Raw genomic sequence first — 15,562 nt, forward strand, 5'->3', positions numbered from 1 at the left:
TTTAAATTTTATTTATAATAAATGTGTAATTATTTTTGATTGACAATAAATAAATGGATTTTATGTTGTTGATATAAATGGTGCAATAGGGAGGAAAAATATTCATCCTTCAAACTAATTTTTGATAGATTGTGAGATAAATTAATTTATATCAACACAGGAAAAACAAAGTCAGTATTTACATAATTTCAAATAATATATTTATCTCTTCACAACCTTGGCAGCGCTGACCTCTGGTGGTGATGGTGGGAGCTCCCAAGCGCAGATTCATGGGCATCTGGGACGCCATGGCCAGCAGGTTATGTTGGAAAGCCTGCTGCATGAGGCGCTGCTGCTCCTCTGCCAGGCGGGCCATCTTTCTCTCTGGCCCCTCTCCGCCTCCGCTGGTCTCCAGTTTTTCTCTGAGCTGCTCCAGGGTGGCGGCTCTCGCCAAACCAGCCACCTGCTGCTGACCCAGAGAAAGCGCAAGGGGAGGTCTTGCAGCCATAATCGCAGGGGTCAGGTCTTCTAAAGAAAAAAAAAGTGTACATAAAACTGTGTTTAACAATCGTGTTGTAAAACTGAAACAGGAACAGAAATCAATTCAATGTGAACAGCTGCTTTGTGATCTGTTTCAAACTACCACAAAAAAAATATCCTGAATAAAATGATGCTTCAAGCTTAAAATGTTTTGCCATTGTTTTTATACTGCTTATCATGGCTTTAAATTTTTTTAGATTGACAGTTACCTCATGGAATCCAGACTTTAAGACTATGAGTATAAGACAATTCTGCACTGGTTTATGTCACAGAGCCTGACAGCGATTACAGAAGCTCAAATACTCATCATACAGAACCTGAACAGCTCATTACTCACGTCAAACCATAGACACTGTTAGAGGTCAACACCAGGGTCACATTCCAACCAAGGCTAAGCCACATCAGATAAAACAACAGCATAATGACAGTTATCAGCAGGAGTCCTCTTAATGTGAAACACAAGCTTCAAAGTTCATAAAGTGGCCTCTCCTGTGTGGGAAACATGTTATTTATCATTAAATAGGAGGGGGCTCCCAGTAGCCTTGGGCAGAAAAGGTTCACATGGACTCTTAAACACCTGGATGGATGACATGAACTTGCTCAGTTCGTATTCAAACAGCAAAAATGTACACACACGTTTAAAGGGTGATGCAGTATATAGAACAGCTGAAATGTGACAATGTTCATATGTTATGTCTTAAAACAGAAGGGATAGTGACATTATGAATTTTATTAATTTTGGTAGTTTGATGAGCTTAAGAATCCTTTCAGGAACACATTTTCTCACAAATTTACAGAGTCAGACTCCGAAATGCTCAGAGAATTGTCAAAAGGAACAACAATAAAAGAAATCTATCCAAGACTCTATTGGAGTTAGTTGATACTTAAAAACTACAGTGAAAAACAATACTGTACAACTGGAACATAATAATAATAATAATAATAATAATAATAATAATAATAATAATAATAATAATAATAATAATAATAATAATAATAATAATAATAATAATGTGTGGCTTTTTATGAAGGGTTGAACAACAAAAAGCACCACCTTTGGCAAAAATCAAAGAGTAGATAAGCAACACAGCACAGTGATTGGGAGGTCATGGTCTGAGCTTGTTTTACAATTGAGGAGCTCTACTGAGTGTAAAGAAAGAGATCAAGAGATTAAGCAGTAATCTAGCTATTCAACAGGAGAATGATGCCAAACACAGAACATTTATATCATAATGGTGGCAGAGGTGTGATGGCCAAATTTGGCAATGCAATTGTAAAAAGACTCAAAAGGCAAAAATTCTAACAAAAATGCACCGGTAAAAGAAAAGAATCAAGGTTCTTTGCAATTATGTGAAGGACTATATGGGCAAGATGTAGTTATCAAACACAGCGATAGAGGGCAGTATTTCTCTATCAATTAGCATCTTGGTACAAGACAGACTTGAACACTTTAGCCATTTTTTCCCACATCAAAGCAGCTAAACTCTCCCAAGTAGTAATTTACCCAACCTATAAAGTCATAATTGATTTGCATTTTCCCCTTCCAGCACCATTAAAAACTCTTTGGAAGCATGCATATTTTAAAGTGGAAAAATCTTAAGCACTTTACTTCCAAACCTTTTTCTTAAGTTTTCCAGATTCATATTACAGAAGTTGAACCACATTTGTCTTGTTCTAGAACTTAAATAACATTATTTTGTGCAAGTTGAAAGTGCTAACCTTTCTTCAGAGAGGGTCCTGGAGAAGCCTGCAGGCCATTGAGGGCGACCGAGGTCCCGGCGCCAAGGCCTGCCAGATGCATCTTGGGAGGAGAGAGGATGTGGGGCGCCGTGCTTGGAGAAGGAGAGAAGCGGAAGAGGCTGCTGCTGTAGCTAGGACGACGGCCCTCGCGCCGGTTACTGTCGATGGCGGCTTGCAGCTCGCCCGGGGAGCTGAGACCTTTCCTCTCACACTCATACGGGTACAGATATTTCATGTACCTTCACAAGAAAATGCAAAGTTATTGTTAGACTGAGAGAAAGCCTTCCATCCAAATCAATCATGTGAAAAATGCACTTATGAATGTAATGTGTTTGGAGCACAAGTATTTTATTTTATTTTTTCAAAGAATGTGTTTTGTGAGCACATAGAACTTTGTTTATTCAGTATAAAAATAATGCATTTTTCTTTAAATTAACTTTTCCAAATGTATTTCTAATAAGTCAGTTACTTCTAGAATAATATTGCTTTACATTCAGCTTTATAGAGTTATCTTTTTCAAACAAATCAGCGGAAATTCTTATGGAGTGTTTCTCTACCAGCTTTGGACAGCTAGAAATTTAAATGTTTGCCTTTTCCCATTTACATTTAAAGCACCAAACAATAAATTTTGAAGTCTTGCAGCAGATTACTAAGCAGCTTTAGCTTAGGACTTTGACTATCCCATTTTAAAAAGTGAAAATACTTTGATCTAAACCATCTTTTTGTAGCTACATCCATCTTCTCATCAAATCTAAACAACTTCCTTCTTCTGATTGAATAAAAGCATCTACATAGCATGATGGGACTAAAGAGATTCAGGATAATGTGGTGGGATAATTAATTTGGTCACAGAGGATTTTGCATGAAGATCAAAAGTTTGATGTTTGTTCGAGATCAAACCAAAGTTTGTGGCCATAATCTACAAAACATGGGAAAGTTTAAAAGGTGTCAGCATGTTTTTCTACTCTTCTTATTTGATTATCTAAATTAAACAAGATATCCAAAATATATCCAGCATAGTTTACAGACTTGGTTATCAAATTTTGAAAACTTATATTAGCTTTTTTTTCTTCCCTAATTTAATTTCCATATGCACTTAACTCTGTTTCTGATGAAGTGTGATTTTATTTTCCAGAACATCTGAATTTATAGCAACATCTGGCACAATAATGTTTGACAGGTTGAACTGGAAACATACTTGGATTACATCACTGCAGCTCTAGATATATTCTCTATTATGCTTTCCATCCCATAAAGGAAGGACGCCATAAGCCACAAGAGCAGCAGTTTCTATCATGTAAAGTAGGTGATAAATACTGTATAAGAACCTGTCAACATAAAAAATACATCATGTTTCTTAAAGTGTAAGACGATAAAGAGGTGTTACTTCTACTGATGGGTGTCTATAAAATACAGGAGGTTTAGTCTTGGCTAAATGTGTAAGCTGTCAGTCCAACCCCACCTTAGTCACTTTGTACTCTGACCCAAATGACATCGATAGATCACACAGATCAATGAGCTTTGGGTGTGATGTAATGTCAAGAAGATCCAAATAAACACAAAGACAGGAGATTATTTTCCCATATGTGTGTACAAACGCACATTTACTTCAACAGGGTGTAAACAGAGCTGTTACTTAGCTTTGCACACGACCATCAATTAACCCAGCCAAAGCATGGTTCCTTTTGTTGTCTGTAAAGACAGCTGCACTGATTAAAACGGGAGGAGATCTCATCTAAAAGACATGCGTCACACGTGAGTGCACCTTAAGACTGCACGCATACATGGGAAAGGTGTTTGCTTCCAGTTTGAAGGTTACTCGTTTGACGTTCTTAACTTAGTTCCAGCAGATGAAAGTAATTTGTTTCCTTTCCAAACAGACAAAGACTTACTGTGTGCGCAGAGTGAAAGCAGCGCTGGTGATGGATGTAGGCAGGTTGAGTCCCTTGGTGATTTCTCTCCAGATCTTCTTGTTGATAACCTCCACAAGGCCGCCTTTCTCCGTTACCAGCTTGTAGAGCATGTACAGATCCAGGACCTGCTTGGCCATGATGGGAATACGATTGACCGGGGTTCCTACAGAAAATATATAAACAAGGTACATCAATACAGTATCAATTATTAATGTGATTTAGAATATCTTGTGGAACGGTGACTGGTTTAGGAGCCATCTAGGCTTTTTCTACAGACGGAATGCCAGAACAAGAAGAATCCTGCCATTAGCTCATCAAACAATCAATGCTAAAACACCTAGGATTATTTTTGACCTCTAAATCCTGATCTAAGTGCTACTAGGATGATGACAAGACAGGAGTGGTGAGCTGGCTGCCCGCACATACATTAAAATTGGCTTGAAAACAAATTAGCTCTGTTAAGGCAATCTGGCTTGACCTGGAAAAGGGGATTCACAAACAACACAAAGCAAAGCTGCTCGAGACTTTTGATACAGATGCATTAATCTTGTGAGCAGCTTATCTGCAGTGAAGCTCGCAGGGAACGTGTGCAGTGGGAAAACTAGGTGGAGGCGGAGGAGGGAAGAGCACCGGCCACTTCCCATATATGACTGTATCAAATCAAAGTGCAATGGGCAATAGTGTAAGCATTAAATGGGAGGAGGGGACTGGGGATTGTGACAACCTAATAATCCTTAAGAACTAGTGGGGAGGAGGGAATGTGGGCTCCAGGATAGGCTGGTATAATGAAGCTCATTTAGAGGATTGTGCCGAGTAAATCCACACCCCTCTGTGTAAGTGCCAGACCCAGTGCATGGAGATGTGCCGATTTGCCCTCATAGGTAATGCCAACCAATCCTTTAGCCCCTCCTTGGATTGCTCTTAACCTGGGCTCATTAATGACTTTATAAAATAGCAGCGTGATCGGACCATACAGATTAGCCCTGGTTCATTTTCTTAAGTTAGTAACATGTCTTTAAGCCATGTCCAAGAGGCCAAGGTGAGCACATGGTCCTGTGGAGTGGAGATCAGGAAAGCGATTCTAACCCTCTGAACATGCCTTAGTCAATGCCAGTGTTTGGGAGACAAGCTAATTTCTAGTTAGAGAAACGTAGTAATCAAATGGGAGGTTGCTTATATTCAGAAAATATTTTATTGTTGAGTAACAACAAGTTGTTTTTTAATTAATAAAATTAACTTAAAAGTATTTTAAGCTCTAATATGGATATGTCAACATAGTTTTATTAGTGAATTAAATTTGATCAAATTCAGCAGCAAAATAATAGTTTGAAATCAAATAATATTTAGAAAGTGTGTTAATGTGGAATCAACTTTACAATAAATATTTTAATCTGTTAATGCCATCTTCTTTCGAACAATTTATTCCATCAGTGGCCAAGGAAGCTAGACAGATGACACAAATAGAAAGAACTACCACTTTTTGCTTCTGAGAATACACAAAATTTCCAGAACAAACCCAGCTTCAAGCTGCAAGTGCTTTGTCAGTTATCTAATGCAGCGTTGGACATCAATCCTGCATTAAACAATTAGTACAACTACAGGGGTCAGAGATCAGCCAGAGGTTATTGATGTGTGAATTAAACTGCAGGTCAGCAGGAAGCCATGTTTTCATACTGGCCCGCTCGTGAACAATGACAGAACAACAAATGAGACACAGGAGCGCTGGCCCCAGTGTGACAGGCCAGCAGTTAGTTAGCTTTTAATTCACGTCTGTGCCTTTGTCACCATCTGCTGTCAAATCAAAATCTGATTCTGTGTAGTAGCTGCAGCCATAGAAAAACTCAAAATATTTCATATTTTATGGAAAAACAGAACAAAGCTGCAAATATGGTCATCTTTATGCATCTTTATATCTAGAATAGTTTCAGTTTCATATTTCAAACTCTGATTACACCACATGAAAGCCCTGAGGAAAGCAGTTACAATAATATCATAATTGAACAGAAATTACATTCACAACACTTGGTCAATTACGGAGAGACTTCCCTTATTTGAAAGAGTCAGTGCACCGCCTGGCTTTGCTGTCCAACATCTGCTGTTTCAAACCCTGGAGACATTCAGCTCTAATTAGAGCAGCCCAAAACATGTCTTTTGATCAGTAAAACACACCACCTCTGCCCCATATCTGCTCTAAATGGCTGTTTTTATTCACACATAAAACCTATTGCCAAAAGCTGTAGAGAAAGCCGGAGATACAATATGATCATCGAGGCTTCTGGAAGGCAAACTGCTGGATACTTCATCTCTCTGTAAAGCACTGATTTGACCAGCCGCTTGCTATGAGCCAATCTGTAATTGGCTGCAGGCCTCACCTCCCATCATCCTTTGCCCCGGACTGATTTTCCCCTAGGGACAGGACCATCAGGAGCCTAGTGATTAATGGCACCAGAGGTTAGAGGTCGCTCTGGTGGGAAGTGCTGAGGCTGAGGGCCCCTGAACCACTCCCTAAGTCCTTCCTCAAATGTCCACAGCGAGCACCAGAGCCACACGGCTGATCTTCAAAAGGTTGGCCTTCAGGAAGAAAATAGGTAGCAGCCCCTTTGAAGGATTCATATTTGGAAGTGTGTGGGTGTGAGAATGATCAATACCTTCACCCTATGATGTACGCCTGCAAATTGCATTGTATAATGAATTTGTCTCTAAAAAACTGACAGTAAAACATGCAACCAGATGTAAACCCATTCTGTCAATCAGAAAATTAAGCGAATTATCAATCCACAAGAAAACTAATCAAAAGAGCTGCTAGTTTGACTAAAACAAATTTTATATAGTTAGCCAATCAACAACAAGGTCATTTCATCTGACCCTTACCCTATTTTTAGCTGGAAACAGCTGTTCACATTAAAATGGACTCTATAATAAATCAATTGGGCACCCCTGACGCCAGTGGTGGTAAATTAAATATTGCTGACTTCCTTTGATGGGCATTCTTTAAATAATTATGAGACGGGGCGACAGCCTTACAGCGGCCAACACACAGGAAATGAATTTTTTACTGAATGAGAGTGCTGGCCGGTGTGAGGTTTCACTGCTATCTACTGTGAAGAGCCACAAAAAAAAAAAACAACAACAAAAAAAAGATAGTGAATAAAATAAAACAAATTATCCCTTGCTGCTTGCTCGCTGAGATTAAATATTTTTGTCATAATCAAGACAAAAATCTTACAAAAAAAACCATAGAAATAGATAAGACATAAAGGAAAAAAATGGGGTAAAATATGTCCCTCTGCTGCCTTTATAAGGAAAAGAAGGACAGATGAAGGAAAAGGAAGGGGGAGGTGTAGTAGTTAGCCAGCTGGAGAAAGACTGGATTATGGCTGTAAGGAAGGTGTCAGCCAACACAAACAGCCCCTGGCCTCATGGCAGCGTCTGAGTCTGTAAGAGTACCGACACCCCACCACCCATCCACACCTTTCTCCTCGTTACCCCCAATAATGACAACAACAAGTAGAACAAACCCAACGGTAATTATATCAACATTCACATTCTCTTACAAATCCAACTCATGAAAAAAGGTTTGAAGTTTGCAACATTGTTTTTTTTTTTACATACAAATTGTGTCAGTCGCTGGGATTGATGCTAATGTAGAGTACATAATGGCAATAACATACTCTACGTTATTGCCATTGCGAGTATGTTACGTATTACAAAACTTTTTCTTGTCGGAGCAAATCAGACACATTTCTCTTCACTCACTTAACAGTCTGTTTGTTGGAAACACTTTTTCCCCCAGAATTATGAAACAACTAGAGCGCCAAGAGAATGTTTGACTGCAGATGCTATCTGAGTATTTTAGCTCCCAACCACTACATGTGTAGCATTAACTGGAAGGGATTTTTCTTTAGAAACAAATGGTATGTTGTAATGTGAATGCCTGTAAACTGGCTTACAGAGTTTGGATGTTATAAAAGGTGACCTTGGAAAAGTTTTTAACAGCTACTTAACAGCACTGCAGTTAAGTTCAAACACTGATTATGTGGAAGAAAATGAGACTTTCACAATCACAGCACTGCTCCCAAAAAGAGTATAAACTATTGTGGTGACAAGGTTGTATGGAGAAATGACAGTTATGGTTATTATATTTACTATTCCTGCTGCAATAAGTAATAAATTAGTAAATTGCATGATAAATTAAAACAAGCTCAATAATTTCCATTCGTATGATTTAGTGTATTTCCCTTTTTTCTCTCTCTCTCCTTCTACTAAAATCTAGATGACAATTGCAAAGTTATTGTCTTTCAAAAATCCTCTGCAATCAAACATGATTTTTTTTTAAATGTCATATCCATCCCATTGTCCTGCTGTCAATAAGCGAAAATGTTAAAGATGAATAAACGTTCATTCCTCTTAATAAAAGGCAAAAATATTCACAAAATTATTGGTTGATTTCTAGCACGTATCCACTGACAACTGTCCAAATTCTTCAACAACAAACACAGAGACGCTAACAAAAGAGACGAGCGTCTGGTTTCCACATGCTGGGAGTTTACTTTATGCATGCAGACCCCGGCTGTTAAGTTTATACGTTCTTATGTCGGGCCACCATATTGTCAGGACCTTGCTGTATGCCGGGGGCATGTTTGTTTTATTTTTAATGCACGGTTGAGTACATAAAAGGTAAAAAAGCTTTGAGTGCAAGGAATTTGCTATCTTTAGTGCAGGCAGAGCCACCACTTGAATGACAACCCAATTTATATCATGTGTTAAGATATCCACCCCTCCACATAAGGGAAGTTAAATGTAATGTAACACTATATAGATACATTGCTATTCTGAGCATGATTTAAAGCTACAGCTGGTTAACACACACACACACACACACACACAGAGTGACATACAGAGAAGGTGAGGGACTGCCTTCTCTTAAATTCTTCAATATAAGCCAGTCAATAATCTCCACAGATCTGGCTGTATGAGATAGAGGGCTCCTGTCATGTCAATATGTTCAAAAAATCTCTTCTAACACAGGGAGAAAGGTGGGTAAATGGAAAGAGGAACTACTGACAAGTGAAAAAAAAAGAATGAAATGTGTTGATGGTTGAATATGATCCACAATGAGATAAACCCTAAAAAATAGAGCAACTCCCTTACCTAATGATCTGCTATGTGCATTTAGAAAGGTCAAACAGGTTTAACAACCTCAGAAATGCTAAAGCTATGTGCATACATACATGTGAATTATAAAAGTATTGAAGTATTGGAACAAGAGGCCAGATTACTTCACAAAGACAAATATTTTTTTATACCCAAGCACTGTGCAATATCTGTCTATTTTATCAATCAATAAATTAATTCATTTCAGCGCCAGTCTGGCTTTCTTTCAGGAATAAAATCCAACAGATTCTTCTCTTCAAGTTGTGTCAACAAGCCCAATACTAAGGAGGAAAATGGTAAACAGTCAATAAGGAAGCTGTATTTACTAAAGAGAGGGCGAGTTATTACACTGAGCAGGCAGACGGTAAATAAAAGAGCTGTCTTTCAGGGTATGGAAAAAAAAACAACTAAGAAAATCTGACATCTCTCCAAAGGTCAACACTGGCGTCTTCTGACTGTATACATGGACAATAATACCTGAATTGCACGCATAAAAAAAATAAATAAATAAACAATTTACATAATTCTTAGAAATAAAGTTACCAGTTTAGGCAACTGTCATGAAAATGAATAACATATGTATTAATGTTACAACAAAAAAAAACTCGCTTTACAGTATGCGGTTCCACTTAACAATTTTACTCTGCTCCATTTTCCATTGTAGAGCTCCTTAATGGAGACAGAATCGATGTGTAATTTTTTTGTATGTGTGGGTTTACTAGATTGAACTAATTCAGCTGTGCAAAAATTACTTAGAAGTGAAGAAAATAAAGGACCAGACAGGCTTTTTAACAAGTTTGTGATAGATGTTTAACACATGAACCAAAGAAAATGTTTTGTAAGTGATTTATAATGTCTGAGTTTCGACAGAGTTCATCTCTGCACAGCGGAGGAAAAAAGAATTGATCTTAAAATCCATATTTGTAGTTAATAAACATGCTCATACTCATTAGTCATGCGGAAAATATTCAATTTCGGTGGACAAATGAGATACCTGTGATTTATGCTGTGAATTGTGTTGCAGATTTTCAGATGACTTCATTAAACAAGGAAGTGTTTCAGCATGACAGTTGTTAAAGTATTGATGATTTCAAGCAGCCTGCAGTGTTTCCATGTCACAATACAGAGCTTTGAAAAGTATGTGTGACTTTATCCACTTTGGGACACCATTCTGTGGATTCACAAAAATCTAATTTGGAATATGACACCAATCAGGGAATCATGATGGTGTCTGTGGCCTATGATTGCTTTTCTGGATTTCTTCAAGGCATGGACAACTATCTGTATTCAAAGAAACCACCAATTGTGTTGTCCAGAAAAAAAAATCCTGAAGGAGAAACTTGTCATTCCTCTTTCACTTATGCAAGAGAGGAATGACCAAGAACACAATTGCAAGTCCACTTCTAAACTTTAGCCTTTGTGTAAAAAAAACAATGTTTTATTGATTTTTTTTTTTTTTTTTGCCAAAAATCCCCTCTAAACAAGTACAACTTCACAGAAAATGTTAGTTAATTGTAATTTATATAGTTATTACAATTTTAATATTGGCTTTGTGCAGCAATAATTTAGATTATTTGAATAATCAATAAATTGAATAATTAGTAGACAGATTTCTTCACTAAGTTACTGTCTAGAAAAGGAGAACCAAACAAAGCCTTCTTGTGCCACAGCTTAAACCTTGTAATGAGAAAGCTCTAATGGAGTTTTAACAATGAGCTGACATTAATCCTAAAAATTGCTGTTGGCAAAGAATCTAAAAGTGAATTGTTCAACTGAGTGATGAGTCAGGGAGTTTCTTTCTGGGAGTTATTACAGCGAGCCAGCAGCCAGTAAATAAAAGAGCTGTCTTGTGCGGTGTAAAGGAGAGAAAAACTGGCGAGGCTCCAAACAAAGGTCAGCTGCTGCAAATCTCACTGTGTCTAGTCGAATCATTGGGAAGCCTGTCAGGCTGCACACAATGACACCATTAGCAACTGAATTGCATGATTAGAAGCTTTTCCGCTGCAATTTGGCAGTAAATCGTTCTTACCCATAAAGACGATAGATTTGTTTTCCATTTTTTAATGCTGTGAGCAGTGAAACCTTGACAAGCTTTCCAAGTACTTTAAAAATAGTGCTAGATGTCATTAGTTGCACAAAAAGGAGAAAGAAAGGGAGAAATATGACTCCTTCTCCATGGGTCATAACGATGGGTCACCTGGTGAAATAGGGGAGGAGGGGGATTGAAAAGGTTGGATGGCACGAAAAGTGAGATGGCCTCTCCAACTGTAACCCAAGTCCCGTCAGTCCCCTGAGACCCAGCAGATCAACTGACAAGACCCCAATCAACAGCAGAGGGTATGGAGCCAAATGAGAGATGGATGGGTGAATGCATGGCTGGATGGACATACTGAAGGATGGCCAAAGTGTAATCAGACACAAACAGCTACACAAACAAGTTGTAGAGTATTTTTATTGGACCAATTATCTCAGAAGAAAGTCCAGAGAAGCACTGAAAAGAAATTTTGCAACTAATCGCAGGTGCTGTATTAGGATGAAGAAAGGGAACCTACAAATAATAAATAATGCCTACCGCCATGAAATATTCTCCTGCCTCTGGTGTTTTTAAGTGTCGATAACCAACAGAAATAATCTATGCAAGTCATATTTATGTCCAACCTTAAATTTGGGGCTTGTGTTTAGTAGGGATATTGCTTCAATACAATCTTGCCTATTTTGTGAAGCCTACCAGTCCGTACTGCAGTAATACCCACACAGACTCCAAAGAAATTGCAAACAAATCTAACATAGGTCATTAAGGTCAAACACTTCAATTTTAGTTTCACAAGATATGTAATCAGAAATCATGGTTGTTGTCTCTACAGCTTTTTGAAAACTGTGATCTAGCTTTTTGTCTTGCTTTTGAAGTACTAACTTAATCTTCTGAGTGCATCTATTCATGGTGCTTAAAACACATTTTCTTGCCTCTTTTCTGTCTTCATCATACAATTTTCTGTGTGGCTTACGGTAGTATCTCAGACAATAAAAATTACAGCATCTATGATGTCCAAGAGCAATCAGAGAGCATTCAACTGGCCAAACATATTATTGCTTGCATGACACTTTAAATATGATATCCAACCAAATCTTGCATCTAAACAGTCCTTCGTATTTGAAGAAAGTGTGACCACTGATATTGCAATGGTCAGTGTGGTTCAATAAATACTGTGATGCAGTCCATAATTCTGATTTCTTTTCATTATGTTGCACAAAGAAGCAGAGTGTTTTGAGGTTTTGTCGTGGCATAAATTCAAGGGGGAATTTCAAATTTGAGTTCATAATGTGAGCTTTCCCAACTTGTTTACACGCAAAATGTCATGTGTGTAAAATTCTGAAATTAAAAAAGTGACAATTTCTCAAATGAAATTGAGAAAAAAACATATCATATTGTGTCATTTAACAAATAGAAATGAATTTTTGATTATCACACATTAACTAAAATTAGAAAACTGTAATTTGATTTAATTCCAGAGAGTGAGGGAAAAAAAGATTAGGGGTTTATTTGTAGACTTTGTAAACATCCTACTGTATGGTTTTATTTAGATCTTCTTTCCTACATATAACCAGAGATAATCTTGTGATTCCTTTTTGCTCAACTCAAACAGAGAGACATAAACAGGTAGCTTAGGTACAGTTTTCTCATCTCTTTTCAGTAGGGTTGCATAATACAATGCAAGTTGATCTTTTTCGCAATATCACTGTATGCAACATAGATATCGCAAACAACTTCCTGGTATGCAACATTAGTTGCCTAATTATTCAAATACCTAGCAACCGGGCTCTCTATATATGTAATATATTTGTTTAATGCTGCTTAAAAGGTTTCAGTCTCAAGAAACATGGATGTGAAATCAAAATAAAATTTTTATCTCCCCGCTCCCAAATAGCTTTATAGATTTACTGTTTTTGAGTCAGTGTCTGCTATGAACTCAAAGTAGACAGATGTTAGTACTTTAGTTATTTGTCAATTCATCCCAAGTTACATCATTATTGCAACATTCACCAATATAATCACACATAACATGTTTTCCTGATGTTGTGCAATCCTAGTTTTCAGCAGGCGAGGCAAAAATAAAAAAACCCACAAATTTAAACAAAACCAAAGAGCAATGACAGTGTTTCACTCAGTGTTTTGGTGTGTTTGCATGGATAAATATAGATTTTCAAAATACCTGGTTTCTCAGAAACATAAAAGATGACCTCTGCTCCATATTTACATGCAATGGAAAATTTAGAGAGGAAAAATAGCCCTTTAGCCTGACCCTGTAAACGGCCGTCTTTGATGATGGAACAGAAAATGTCGAGAATGCTTATGTGACAGCAACATAACAATGGATTATCAAGGGAGGAACTCTGGCAGCAGCTGCAGATTTTTTTTCTAATTTAAAAGAAACAAACAAAAAAAAAAAAAAAACACCTAACACCAGAGAGAATAAGACAATCTTGCACGAAGATAAATGTAAATATGAAGTCAAACAGAAAAATACATGTATAGGAATCTAACACAATTTGCCAACACTGGTGGTAGTTTACAAGTCCAACTGATTATTTTCAGTTTTAAAGGCAACGCAGGAAAGAGACATGTCGGTCCTTTAAAGCAAGCTTCATAAAACAGCTAACTGCTTCAGTCAATAACCACCCAGATTGACAAATAAAGCCATCAGCTTTATTTAGAGCAGTGATCAATACGAGAGAGACATCTGCAGCTATACGTCGAGGAGAAAGACAAATATATTTAAACAAAGGAAAGAGTGTGGGGGGTTACAGAGGCAACCAGCAAATTTTAACTCACATCAATGCAAATTACTTTTGGCTTCTGGAATCCATGACACTGTGTTAGGCATTTGTCTTTTAGGGCATTTAATGGACAGAGGCAAGTATAAGAGAAGTATGTCATTATATGAAGATCTTATTTTTTAAAATAAAACCTCAAAACAAAAAACAAACAAACATAGGAGCATGCATTGGGGCAGCCTTTAGAAATTGTATGCTACAATTACTAAAGGCAGCTACTGGATATCCACTATACACTGTTAAACAAACAAAATAATAATAAAAAAACCCACAACACATCAAGATAAATGTCACTGGCAGAGATTGTAGCATCTGTGCTTCACATCCACTTGGGCCCTCGTTTTCCATTAGGCCCCTTTGCACTCACATGTTGGTGTCTGTGCAGCTCATGGAACGTCGTTGCAGAGTCCGCACTGGAAGTGAGCTCAGGGCTATTGTATTGGTGTAGGGCTCCTCTGGGGGCTGTAATGCATTTCTATACCATCCATCACAGGGGTGTGGAGGGCAGGAAACATTGCTTTAAGAGCACACACAGGACACAGATGGAGAAGCAAGACATGCAGAGATAGCAGAAGTTTGGGAATTTGTTGATCAGAGGGGGGATTCTAGGGAAATAAGCTTGTGAAAGCCTTCAATTACACAATTTCTAGAAGATCTTCTAATGTACAGCACAATGAATAAAAGAGGACAATTAACTAAAAAGGTGTCATTATGATGTTGCTGCATGCAGGTATCTGTTTGCAGGTCTCCTCTCTGCAGTGCATGGCGATTAAGAATCTTTCAGCTCTGCAGCTTAAGTTCTCAAATCGTTGTACATTACAGCCATAATTAAAAATCAACAGCACTGAGGCAATCTGTGTATGTTGAAATGTCTTCCCAAATGAAAAAGGAAATAGCAAGGAGGTGCATGGGGTTGGGGGCTGGGAGCAGAGGAAAGGACATAAAGCGCAGCCTTGGCTGGAAAGAAACAGAAAATAAAGTCTTAAGATTTCCATTTAACCTCCCCCAACACAAGCATAAAAACAAAACCATCAGGAAAACTACTATTTCCTTTTGTTTTGAAGGAAGAGCGTAACCCTGAAGATGTAAGCTCCACAAAGACGGGGCTGTAATTTGCCAGCCACTGGGTGGAGTGCCATAGAGTTAAAGATAATGTCAGCACCCAAATATATCGAGATGGAAGCCGCAACATGTTTGATCGCAAATGCTGGGGGAGGATGTGTTCAAAAGAGAAGTTTTGCCTCTTTTTTGGAGTTTTCCTCAGAGCAATGATTAAAAAGCTGTGGTTGGCGTCAGTGTATCATTAAGGTTGCCACCCTTTCCTGAAAGTCGGACCCCTGTGCTCCAGCTTCTGGTTTTCTAATGTTTGCCTGATTATCTTACTGTCTGACTGGTGAGCTCAG

The 15,562-nt window shown here is 37.9% G+C and overlaps 1 protein-coding gene across 2 annotated transcripts in view; it reads right to left on the reverse strand.

The window, feature by feature from the left end:
- LOC122846791 (AT-rich interactive domain-containing protein 3B-like) overlaps positions 1 to 15,562 on the reverse strand; it is a 58,343-nt gene that overhangs the window by 4,620 nt on the left and 38,161 nt on the right. The window contains exons 5-7 of one of the 2 annotated variants that reach the window (XM_044143973.1): positions 4,152 to 4,335; positions 2,239 to 2,498; positions 232 to 507 (exon numbers count right to left, since the gene is read on the reverse strand). In XM_044143973.1, coding sequence (XP_043999908.1) covers positions 232 to 507; positions 2,239 to 2,498; positions 4,152 to 4,335 — 720 coding nt within the window. Of the gene's footprint in view, positions 1 to 216; positions 508 to 2,238; positions 2,499 to 4,151; positions 4,336 to 15,562 lie in introns of both variants that reach the window. The other variant, XM_044143963.1, reaches the window with a different exon arrangement.

Source organism: Gambusia affinis, linkage group LG02 (genome assembly GCF_019740435.1).
Source record: "Gambusia affinis linkage group LG02, SWU_Gaff_1.0, whole genome shotgun sequence".
NCBI classification, from domain to species: Eukaryota; Metazoa; Chordata; class Actinopteri; order Cyprinodontiformes; family Poeciliidae; genus Gambusia; species Gambusia affinis.